The sequence below is a fragment of the Strongylocentrotus purpuratus genome, unplaced genomic scaffold (genome assembly GCF_000002235.5).
Source record: "Strongylocentrotus purpuratus isolate Spur 01 unplaced genomic scaffold, Spur_5.0 spur5_scaffold_9, whole genome shotgun sequence".
Lineage (NCBI taxonomy): Eukaryota > Metazoa > Echinodermata > Echinoidea > Camarodonta > Strongylocentrotidae > Strongylocentrotus > Strongylocentrotus purpuratus.
Genome location: NW_022145615.1, coordinates 9,367,067 through 9,379,953, shown reverse-complemented (window position 1 = coordinate 9,379,953; position 12,887 = coordinate 9,367,067). Strand labels below are relative to the sequence as shown.

General features: G+C 35.7%; 2 protein-coding genes across 5 annotated transcripts in view; one reads left to right on the top strand and one right to left on the bottom strand.

Moving 5' to 3' along the window:
- Window positions 1-12,887, bottom strand: part of LOC100892024 (semaphorin-2A) — a 67,618-nt gene that overhangs the window by 52,852 nt on the left and 1,879 nt on the right. For all 4 annotated transcript variants that reach the window (XM_030976496.1, XM_030976495.1, XM_030976497.1 and 1 more), the window contains exons 2-3: window positions 2,512-2,665; window positions 438-577 (exon numbers count right to left, since the gene is read on the bottom strand). In XM_030976496.1, coding sequence (XP_030832356.1) covers window positions 438-577; window positions 2,512-2,623 — 252 coding nt within the window. In that variant the 5' untranslated portion in view covers window positions 2,624-2,665. The remainder of the gene's footprint in view (window positions 1-437; window positions 578-2,511; window positions 2,666-12,887) is intronic.
- Window positions 7,021-7,866, top strand: LOC105440141 (uncharacterized protein K02A2.6-like). The gene has a single exon (XM_011669949.2). It carries the CDS (start codon window positions 7,021-7,023, stop codon window positions 7,864-7,866), a length of 846 nt encoding a protein of 281 aa, XP_011668251.2.

Sequence of the window (12,887 nt, the reverse complement as noted above, 5' to 3'; positions counted from 1 at the left end):
AACGTGTTTTTACCTGTGTTTTTTTCCCAGGGGAGGGCCAGGGTCCGGGTCCCCCGGGCCCCCTCCCTAGATCCGCCACTGCATGGAACATGGTCGCAGTGGCTTCAGGGCAATCTCAACTGCCTCCATTTGGCCTATTGAAATGTGTGATTCTCACATGAACATCAATGCAATTTCCAGAGCCAACATGATCAAATATGATAATGTATGACGTGGTCAACCGCAGAGTTTCATTTTATATTGACGTAAGTGTAAATCTCTTTTGTGAAGTTCTTATTTTGAATACAATATAGCCACATGAAACCCCTTTCATTATTAAGGGGCAAAACATGTAGATCTGGTAATTGGTAGTTTTGGTACATTTCAAATCATTGAACTGGACCTACATTGTACAGTGGATACTAGAGTCATTGCAGCTGTGTTTGGGCCAAACTTACCAGATTACGATCAAGAACATACAGACATTCTGTGCTTCCAATAAGAACCCTGTCGCTGTCCACATGAAGCAGCTTAAAGACCTGCTGAAGGTTTGTGTTACACGATGACGATGTTAGCACTTCATTTACAGAAAACCCACCTGATATCACACATGAAATAAATTATACAATAATAATAATAATAATTGCTTCTTCTATAGTGCTATATCCAATTATTAACTGATTGAAGCACTATACAGAAAAGCTAAAACCAGTAACCCGCAATATATATGAAAACTTACAAAACATACAACTACAAATTTAAAACCAACTATAACGTATAAAATACATACATTTTGAGAAACTTTTTGAATGGTTCAACAGAGGTAGTGCTGTGAGTTTGCGTGTAATTTCCTATCTGTGTACACGGTTATAAAATTAACCAAAAACAAAGGCAGTATTTCAGCCACGTAAGACCAGCATCAAGCACACACACTACTGCTGAATTTTATGACTTCACAAAAATGTGATCCTCACGACAAATATTGATTTTCCGACTTCTCATTCATTCACAATGTTGCCTGCAAAAAATTATTTTTCATTTTCATTTTCGTTACCTTCCTCTGATCGTCCCCAATGCTGCAATGGTTTGCAGTATCATCACAGCACTTAAACAGAGGTACTAGCTCGTAGTTAATGTGGTAACCTCTTTCATATTACTGGGCCACTGTAGTGAAAACTTCACTCTCCTATCTTAAATTTGTTCTAGGCACTGTTATGTCAGTAGTTTAAGAAAGTTGTAGCAAGTTAGACAATGTAAACACGATATTCAAGATTTTGGATATTAAATGCAAAGTTTCAAATACAATGAGAGCATGCAATTTGTCTACCCTTTCCCCACCAAACTTTATGTAATAATTTTACATGTGTGGTTAAGCACCCCTTTTAAAACTTAATTTGGCATACCTTTACCTTTAAAATTTTCTGCATCAATGTTTGTGCTCATCTTAGTTGTGCAGGGATGCACAATACCAGGAACTCCAGGCATTGCAAGAATAACCAGCTTGCCCTGCACAGCTAGGGTGCATGAGCACAAACAATACTGCGGAACGTTGTTAAAGGTAATACAAAGTTTTGGTATGGGGTCATGAATTGGGTTCAAATGAACATATTGGAAGCATATGCGACCCTACAATATTCAGTGATCGTTGTCACGTTTGAAATCGATTCTAAAGTTATGAAATTATGAATAATAAACTCTTCATGTTATATAGCTCCCTCTCAAGGTCAAGATATTAATTAAGCTATAAACAATGTTTCTTGACTAAAATCGACCGAATAGCTATTCCCATTTGGAAATTGTAAATCACAACTACATATTCTGAAATTTTCATGGTTGCAGCTACCATTGTACGGCCGTACAGCGCTATTTGAAATTAATCAAAATTTACTGGGAGCACCGGTAAATTTTTATATTCAATTTTTCTCGAAAGCAGAACTGTTTTAGGGGATAAATTTTCTAGTGCTTATATTACATCCACAGGGGCATCCAAATATATCCAAATTGAAAAGAATCACCACCATCCAATTTTCAAAATTTCCCAAAACTTTGTATTAACTTTAAGTACCGTACACAATGGCCCGAATTCACAAAGGAGGTTTGAGCTCAGACCAAGGTTTTCGTACGTCATATGACGCGTTTTACGCATTTTTTACAAACCTGGTTTGTAAAGAACAAAAGGAGGTTTGGCGAAACAAAAGGAGGTTTGAGCTCAAACCTTGGTCTGAGCTCAAACCTTGCTTTGTGAATTCGGGCCAATAAGTGCTTGTCCTTGAAATTTTCAGTTTACATGTAAAATTTGGTAGCAGTAGTAGTAGTAGTAGTAGTAGTAGTAGTAATAGTAGTAGTCATCTTCATCATTATCCCCATTATTACTAGTTCAGTAGTGCAGTAGCAGAAGAAGTGGTGGTCAAATATTACTTTCTCATATATTATTGTTGGTTAGAAATAGATATAAAAAGTATAAGTACAGGTTGCAATTATCTGTATTTAAAAAATAAAATAAAAACAAAATAGGGAAAGTGGTAAACTTACAGCTCATTGAGGTTATTATCTTTTGAGTATGATTGGCCCTCAGATTTGCATGTACCAAGCATAGCACGGCACAGAAGCAGAGAACAGTTAGCAGCAGCCTATGGGCAGCCATGACGTCAAGAGTTCACCTCAGGTAAAATGTCAATTCTCAAATCTGCAACGGAAGATTAGGGGGAGGGGGATGTAGAAGACAGAGAAAAAAAGGATCGTTAAATTTGATAAAATACAGTCAAACATGTCATAGTGGCAACCTCTCTATAAAGGCCACCTGCCTGTCTATAGTAGTCATGCAATTTGTCTCCCTGAACAGAGAAAAGTGTGCTGTAGAATCTGTCTAAAAAGAAAGGCCATTTTTTCTGGTTCCCTCGAGTGGCCTTAAAGGGCAAGTCCACTCCGAAAATAACTTACTTTCAATAGAAGTACATGTAGAAAAATTAGACACACCCATTAAGCAAAGTTTGAGCAAAATCGGACACATAATAAAGTTATGAATGTTTAATGACATGAAAGTCTTTAAAAATCACAAGACAAATTGGCAACTCACTAATGAGTCTGTGATGTCATTGCCTCACTATCCACTAATTAAATTGTCAATCAAAAAATTATTTCCTCACACCAGCATCCAAGTTATATTGATAGTAATAGGTTTTTGTGTGGATGCACTAATAGAGTAATTTTTTCAGTTCATTCATGAAAAAAGTGAGAAAAAAACTATTTATATAAAATTCAATGATTATGAATGTACAATATACAGAAAATAGTATCAATCTTTCAAAGTTCATAAAAGATTTTTGTGAAATGTCTTGCACGCAATATGATACAAATCATATAACCTGGGCAAAGGCATGGAGAAATCAAGTTTTGGGGAACAAAAAGGAAAATTAATGGGATAAAAACATATCAAGCAATTGATAAATAGTGAGGCAATGACGTCACAAACTGATAACCAAATAGGCAATTTGTGTAGTGATTTTCTAAGTTCCATACTTAATTTTTCATTCTTTTTCAATAAGTCACAACTTCCTTATTATTTATCTGAATTTGCTTTTAAAAAATTGCTCTGTTTCTCCTGTTTTTCTGCATCTATTAAAAGCAAATTATTTTTGGAGTGGACTTAGCCTTTAATAGACAGGTTTTACTGTACTGTACATACAAACTTTGAAGAAATATCACTTATAAAAATAAACTGGTAAATACATTCACATACATGTACTCCTTCTAGATAATTGTGTTTACAATATGTAAAATCTAATGGAAATAAAGCTACATGTACCGATACATACATGTACATGTATAACCAGTTGATGTATTCACAGTGACACACAACATAAAGTATATGTATGTCACAATGTGACTGGGATTTCTTTTTTAGACAGAGAATGTAATGGACAGGTGTTAGATGAATAGATGTTGTTCGTAGCCATAACCCTAGGCACCATCAGTGAATGGACATGTGTTCGTAATGGACATGTGTTCGTAGTCGACACGCTCAGGCAACATACTCGCGTCAAGTCGTTGAGTCAACGCACGTTGCAGTCGTACACCGGTCAGGCTTAGCAAGTCATGCATCATCGCACCGGGTTACAACATACACCAGAGTATTTCGTTCCGCCTATTCAGAAACAGGAAGAGGTGGTATTTACGAACTCTAAATCGGGACTCTCTAACCCACAACAGTATACTTTTTATATAAAGACCGGGCTAGAGTCGGTGGGAGATTAACTGTATTATACCTCGAAGGATGACCTGGTCATCAGGTAATCTTTTTTCCTTTGGAAATATGGAGAATTATATTGTGATATAATTGAGTAACGATAAGTCGACATAAACAGTGATAGGATATACTCCTATCTAAGTTCATAGTGATGCTGAATCATTTTATTCTTGTCAATTATTTGCATGTTTAATTATATAGAGCCGATGGCTCTTAAATAAATTGTTTGTACACTATATTTTACTCTTGAAATTGCTTGATTTTCTTGTGATACATACTCATTTCATCAGAACCTAATTTATCGTCAGACCATAATAATTTACAGTATTTAAATCTGACATATATGTACATGCTCAATCAGGAAATGAAAAATGAAACTATGTGAAAATGAAATGAAATTTAATTTTGTTATCATCAGAGAACAAAGCATAATTCTTTGAGTAAGGGCCTACATGTATATGAACATGTTAGCATGCAGCCTAAATTAGGCTGGATGAAATAGTTAATTTCTCGTTTACAACAATTAACTTTCATGCTAATTAAATAACCATACAAAAAAAATCATGTACCTCATGTGTGTGTATATATACAGTGTACAATGTACATGTAGACAATACGTACCGGTAGTTCTGAAGGTATGTAGAGTTTCAATTAGCATAATGCACATGCACTTTAATACACTGAATACAATGTTCGTACATATGAACTAGCAAAATGATTAACAAACACACTACTGTGTACATTTGTTTCATTAACTTGTTTAAATATTTATATGTTATGAGTAATACATGATTTCATGCATGGTTAATCAGTCATGTTTTCTTTACTTTGAGAGTTTATGAGTTATGATGGGAGGAAATAACAGCATACATTTGTTGGCTAGCATGCACACATATACACACGTCTATTAATTGTCCACTGCATGAGAAATGGGAGGGAATTGTTGTCTCTACAATGTATAGTACACAGCATTCATCAGTGACAACTCCCTAGTTACAAACATGCAATGATCCACCATCACAACATGCAGTACTTGAACTTTAGCACTTGTATGTTGGGCACTCCCGTTTTTGCTAATTAGCTCAGGGTGCTTACAAGTATGTGCAACATCTATACCATATACACTACCGTATTTGCCGGCGTATAGGCCGCAGTATTTTTGGAAGAAAAAATATCAAAAAGTCGGGGTGCGGCCTATGCGGCGAAAGAGTAAAAAAAAAGATTTTTTTTTTTTTTTTTTTTTTTTTTTTTTTTTTTTTTTTTTTTTTTTTTAGTTTTGATTTATGGCGCTATGCCTGGCAATGTCTCCCAGCTCAGTAATCAGTGTTGACTCACCACTCGGAAACTACAACAACACTAAAATTTGTCTGTCATCTTGGTTTGAAAGTAATCTTTCTAATAGATCTCAATATGTAGTTTATAATAATAATTCCTCAATTTTTTTTATATAACAAATGGTGTACCACAAGGTACTATCCTAGGACCTAGTACTCTTTTGTTTTTAATTCACATTAATGATCTTACACATTCTTCTAAAAACGACATTGTTACTATTATTTTGTGACAAGTTTACAAGCACAAATCAGCGCCTTTAACTGCACCTCGATGTTAAATGAAGGTCCTTCCCCGCGTGGGTTTTCGGCAACAAAACAACAACAACAACCAAAATAAAATAAAAAAACAATTTTTTTTTTTTTTTTTTTTTTTTTTTTTTTTAAATGTCAAAATCGGGGGTGCGGCCTATACGGCGGTGCGGCCTTTACGCCGGCAAATACGGTACATCTACAAATTTAAGGACTTTTTTATTTTTGGAAGGGAGGGGGAAGGGAGGGGGAAGGGAGGGAGAAGGGAGGGGGGAGGGAGGGGGAAGGGAAGGGTTTTTTCTGCCTTTTTTTGTTCTTCTTCAAATGTTGATGTTGTTCTCAGGGTGGGTGGGGGGGAGGACGATACATGAACATGTACACTGCCCTCCTTGTAAGAATACCACAAAAGCAAGGAATACAATTTAATATGAATTCCCATGAAGAAAAAAAAATTCAACTGGTGAACTTGACTGATGCCTTTAATAACAGTTAATCTATGTGTTCTACATCTAAATTTACTTGAAGTTATTGCTTACTTCTTACATAATATCTGCAGGTACTTTTCACAAACCATGTAGCTGCACTCCATTCCTGAATAGACATGTCAGAAAGCCTGATTTTCATATTATTAAAAATCCAGACAGAAGTATATCCTTCTCTTTGAGCTCGCCAAACGCTCCCAAGTCCTGTATAATTATGCGCATGCCCGCTTGAGAAAAAAACAAGCGCGCAGATTTTCATGTGAATTACGACATCCTTTAAACGCGTTTACAAATGATTGTGCGTTTTAATATGCTTCCCAAAAAAAAACATCTTTTGGGAGAAACGCCGATCGTAAACGCACCTTATTGTGAGTTTACGATTATGATCGCCGTTTATCGGTGATTCTATGAAAATGAGAAAGGACGCAACCGTGGTGTGAACTAAACGCATATCAAAAGCCTCATTCTTGCCTGAAAAAATGAAGCATAAACACACCCTTAGTGTGAAATGCAAATGAACCTTTAAAATGGAAATTCAGTTGGTGTTGTATTATGACGAACTACATGATGCGCGCACGCATATCAATGTGACGCGGGATATTGGGCCGCGCCAATAAACCTCTTACCCAAGTAAGATGTGACTCTATAATTGTCTCGAAGATCTCACTTATTTGTATCCATAATTCACAGTGTGTTATACTCGACATTAGGCCATGTCCCATAACACAACATGGTGGCAGCGGTTCACAAGCTCCGGAATACTAGCAGTGTAGTGGTTGCCAACACACTAAGTGCATCATTCAGCTTCTTCGGAGTACCAGAGCTGATAATATCGGACAACGGACCTCAATATGCTGGCCAGCCATTTCGAGACATGTGTAAAAAATGGGGGATCGAACACACAACCTCATCACCCCGGTACCCCCGGTCCAACGGGATGGCAGAGAGGAACGTGAGGACGATAAAGGGAATCATGAAGAAGTGCAGAGAGACCGGTCAGGGCACCCAGGTTGCACTCCTCCACTACCGGGCCACTCCTTTGGGATCAAATATACCTTCACCGGCAGAACTCCTACTTGGACGGCAAATCAGGACCACTTTGCCAAGCCATCTGTCAAACCCGAGAAACACCGACGAGGTCCAAGAAAATATGCGTCAGAGGCAGGTGAGGATGAAAGAAGAACATGACAGGACGGCTGGACCCATCCTCGCACCACTCCGTGTGGACCAGAGAGTGAGGGTCTTGGATGAACGAAAATGCTGGATACCCGCCAGGGTGTCCAGGATATGTGAGGAGCGGAACTCATATGTGGTGGAGACACCAAACAGGTCCTCCTTACGGAGGAACAGGTCCCATCTCAGGGAATTGCACAAACCATCCACTAGCACCTCCATTCAGGATGAAGGAATAGTGAGCCCTGTACGAAGGCGTGTGAGCTTCGTGGAGGATGAAACACAGTCATCGGCCGATCCAAACACACCACCTACCCCACACAAGAACACACACCCAAGCGTTACATCTACCAGGTCTGGTAGAATGATCAGAAAGCCACAACGCTATCAGGACTACACCTAAACCCAAAGTATTCACAACAATCAGATCAGAAAAATGCATCAAGTGATCTTATGGAAGCAACAACAAAAATGATATAAAATGTTACTTCAATTTTTTTCGATTTTTTATTTTCACATTCTGATGAAAATAAAAATAAAAAAAAACATTTACAATACAAAGTCAATTCAAGCAAATAACATCAAACAAATAACAAACAAATAAGATCAGAAAATGCATCAAGTGATTTTATTGAAGCGATAACAAAAATGATCTAAAATGTTATAAATGTCGTAATTGAAACCGTACTTCCTGGTTTGTGTATCAATCCATAATCTGTTGATAATAAGAAATTTGCTTGTTATTCAGAACCAAACAACAGCCTAAGTATTAGGGCAATACCAAAACTCTGAACAAGATCAATGTTCTGCAAAATTATATATACATGTATTGAGTTTGAAATTTGAGTTAATCAAATAGTTTACATGCACAGGATATGCATGTGTTACAAGTTTGAACTGTTGTGTGTTCAGATCGAGTTATTGTCTAAAAAAAAAAAAAAATAGCGCAATCTACAAATACGTCATTCGTTCATTAAAAAAAGAGTATGCCTACAAGTTAGGCTCAGCCGGAAGTGATACACATATTTGAAGAAAAAGGAAAAAAAAAGGACACAGATATATATATATTTCTGTCAAACTCATTGTTCCTTTTTTTTTGTAAGGAAAAGGGGATGTTGTATTATGACGAACTACATGATGCGCGCACGCATATCATTGTGACGCGGGATATTGGGCCGCGCCAATAAACCTCTTACCCAAGTAAGATGTGACGCTATAATCGTCTCGAAGATCTCACTTATTTGTATCCATAATCTACAGTGTGTTATACTCGACATTAGGCCATGTCCCATAACACAACAGTTGGAATTCAAACACCAGTGATATCTCCGCAGATCATACAGACCCTCAACATTGATGTACAAAGCTCAAGTATTTGGAACAATTTTATTGATACAACTGCGATTCATCAATTACAGTATATTCTTGTTTGTATAATGTGCCATCTTGTCACCTTTTATTTGTCAATGTAATGAAAATCTTAAACTCAGATCTAGCCAGTAGTTCACACAACGTCACATACAGTATATATATTTTGTTGTGTTCAACACTTTCCAGGGGAAATTGAACAGCCAATTTGCCAATTTTATGCATTCACCTGTGTACCACTATTATGTTCATTTATATACATGTAGTACAGCATGTACATTTAATGCAAGCAAAATGCTGGCAGCTTGCATCATGAATACAACATGTAGTGATCAAGGTGATAAAAGCGAAGCATTGTATCATTGACATTACATGCAGTGCCAAGGTTCACTGGCGTTTGCCATAGCTGTCTCTCCTATTCATAAACAAAATAAAGCCATTGTCCCATTGTGCAGTACGTTGCTGTGCGATACATGGATAAGGTAGTGTAAAGGGGAATTCCCTTCTAATATACACTAGAGCAGCTAGGAACGTACATGCAATAGGCATTACTTTTAATATTGACACACCTTCATGACTGCATAGATAAGTACACTACATGTACTTGTACACACCCAGTCAAGTATTATGGGGAACACTTGTCTAAATAATATCCATTTCCTGAAACCTTAAACAAATATGTTGTCCAAAATAGGTTTACAAAATATAAAAGTTTGTTTGTCTTTTGTACATTTTTGGTAAATTTGTTATTGTTGCTTTTTGTAATTTGAGATGAAAGTCTTTTGATTCGCCTTCTTTCCTTATTGATACATTATTTTTTACATGTATCTTTACACAGAACTTACAAATGTACATGTAGTTATGATATCTATCAAATTTCAATCTTTATTCATATTTTAAATACCATTAATCTAGGCCAACAAGGCCACTGTGGAAAGCAGTTTTGTAACTGACAATGCTACCTTGTAAAAATAGAAATACTGTACTAATAACAACTAACATTAAAAAAAATATGTATAGTGCATGGTATTTGGAATCTGGCGATCATAAAAATGGCAGGGACATGGATCTATACCAAAAGTCTTTTCTGAAAGCAAACAAAAATTGAGAGAAACATGATGGCCAAATTTTCAAAGAAATCAGATCATAAATAATGAGAATATAATTAACGATTTTTACCAGTATTTGAAAAAAAATACTGTTTGATTTAATTTGTACATGTTCTGCTTTGCTGCTTTCTGTTAGCTTTTAAAGGGATCGTTAAACAATTTTAAAACGGAGATGCACGGCCCTACGTGTATATGGCGTTATATTGAAGCCCTACAAAATTTGCCCTTCAAAATTGATGATCAAGAAGTGCCTCAAAAAAGTAAAAACCTTTGAGCGACCGGTTTTACCATACTCTTTTTCCCCAATAGACTGTACTATTATGAAAACCGTTTGGCAAACGCAAAATTTGATTACGATTTTCAATCTTGATAATCAGACAGGCAATCGGATTGTAAAAGTCATGGGGTTCCTGACTGACCTAAAGGTTTATAATTATCATTGCAGCATGAGCTAAATCAACGATTTTGTTAAAAGATCTAAGACAAAGTTACCGGTTCCTTTTAATAGACCAATTTGACATTATATGGTTGAATTTCCTTTATTTCTCTGGGCCAAAAGTTGTTGTTTACAGAAGTAGAAAAATCATATATCAAAATAAGTACCGGTAAGTGAGAACGCAACACAAATGAGAATAAAGTTATGAATGTTTTAATAAAATCCCATTTACAATGAACTTGTAAATGTTGACGACACGGCTTATGACAGTGACCTATGACTGTGCTAAAATTGAAAGAAATAGACTATACTGAAGTGGGTGTCAAATAAATAAAGATAAAGAATAAAGAAAGAATATTCTGCCGAAATCGATACGTGATCTGCCAATGACAGACCACCTAATAATAATAATTAATAAATAAATAAATTAATTAATTAATTAATTAAAAATTGAAAAAAAAAGGATAGAAAAACATAGGAAAAAACAATAACTGCTCCTTAGTTAATTAAATGCTTCTTTGTTAGAGACCAATGATTTAAAAAAAGAGAAAAAGTACTAGTAATATTAAAGGGCAAGTCCACTCCAAAAATAAGTTACTTTCAATAGAAGCAGAAAAATCAGACAAACCAATCAAAAAAAAGTTTGAGCTAAATCGGATAACTAAGTTACACTGTATGAATTTTTAATGACATGAAAAACTTTGAAAATCACAAGACAAATTGGCAACTCACTCATGAGTCTGTGACGTCATTGCCTCCCTATCCACTAATTGTTTTCTTTACGGTATATTGATAATATCAATTTCTAATTTTCCCCATAACAATCTTATTTCCTCACACAAGTTCTACATTTATCCTATACTTTATACTAAGTACATGTACATGTGTAGGCCTACCTCATTGACCTATAGAAAGCCTTTTATGGAACTTCAGCACAATCACAGTGCCGACGATCTTCAATCTTAGCAGAAGAAGGATACAAGGGAGATAGTAATGTGTTTTTGTGTGGATGCACTAATAATATGGAGTATTTTTTTTCAGTTTAATCATGAAAATGGGAATTATGATAAACTATTCATATGTACACAATCAATGATTATGAATATACTGTACATGTATAATATTCAGAAAAGAGCATCAATTCTTCAAAGTTCATAAAAGATTTTGTGAAATGCAATGCACGCAATATGATACAAATCATATAACCTGGGCAAAGGCAGGGGGAGATCAATTTTTTGAGGATAAAACAGGAAACTAATGGGATAAAAATATTAATAAATAGTGAGGCAATGACGTCACAAACTGATAACCAAATTTGCAATTTGTGTAGAGATTTTCTAAGTTCCATAGTTGTTCATACTTTTAAAAAGATAACTTCCTTGTTAGTAAACTGATTTCTACTATCAAAAGAATGCTCTGTTTCTCTTGTTTTTCTGCATTTATTAAAAGCAATTTATTTTTGGAGTGGACTTGGCCTAGTTGAAGCTTGCTTTGGAGTTTTAACTTGTATGATCCCTATAGTAGTAATCTTACAGAACCTCTATTTATTTTAGGTAGGCCTACATGTCTTAAAAAAAGACTTATGAAAATAATAACTGAATATAGGCTTGGATTAGATTCTATTTCTAATTTTCTATACTTAACATGCTAAAACAAAGCTGAATTCTACAAAAAGAACAATGCAGAGTCTTACTTTCTTTTGTTTTAATTTGAAACATTTAATAACCTTTGGAAATAACAGAAATAGACTCAAGATCTAGTCCATATGACATTAAAGTTGTTTGTTTGCCATATACACTGTAGAGGGGAGGGTGGCTATATGAAAGTAGTTTATTTGCCAAAATTCCATTCGAGATGGGGCCCCAAAGTGTCTAACCAACCTCCTCCCCCCCCCCCCCCCCCTCAACAAAAAAATGATGGGACAGTTCCGATGCCCCTGGTTTCAGCCCGCCTCATCACCATATGATCACAAAATTTTGCAACCCGCTTATGTAATGAGGCCTGTATTTGGGGAAGGTTGACAATAGTGTTGTTACAACACTGTTGTAACATCACAGATATCTCCAATTCCGTTTAACTGCCAGTCAACGGTTTTCAGTTAAACAATTTTTTTTTTTTAAAGCAAGCCAGGTCCGTGTGAAAAAGCAGGAAGGACTTTCATTTAACGTGGTGCATTTGAAGGCACCGATTTGTGTCGTTTTGAAAAGAATGTGTAATGCAAATTAAAAACAGTAGAGGACCTAGGATAGAACCTTGTGGTACGCGTGTGTAATAGAAGAAAAATTGGATGAATTATTATTATAAATTACATATTGAGATATATTACAAAGATTACTTTCAAACCAAGATGACAGACAAATTGAAGTGTTGTTCTAGTTTCAGAGTGGTAAGTCAACACACCGATTACTGAGCTGGGAGACATTGCAAGGCATAGCGCCAGGTGACCGTGGAGAGGCATAAATCAAAACTTTAAAAAAAAAAAAAAAATTATAAAAAATAAATAAATAAAAA

Bases quoted from the DNA above. Each gene is read 5' to 3' on its own strand.
- LOC105440141 (XM_011669949.2), top strand. From the start codon at position 7,021: ATGGTGGCAGCGGTTCACAAGCTCCGGAATACTAGCAGTGTAGTGGTT.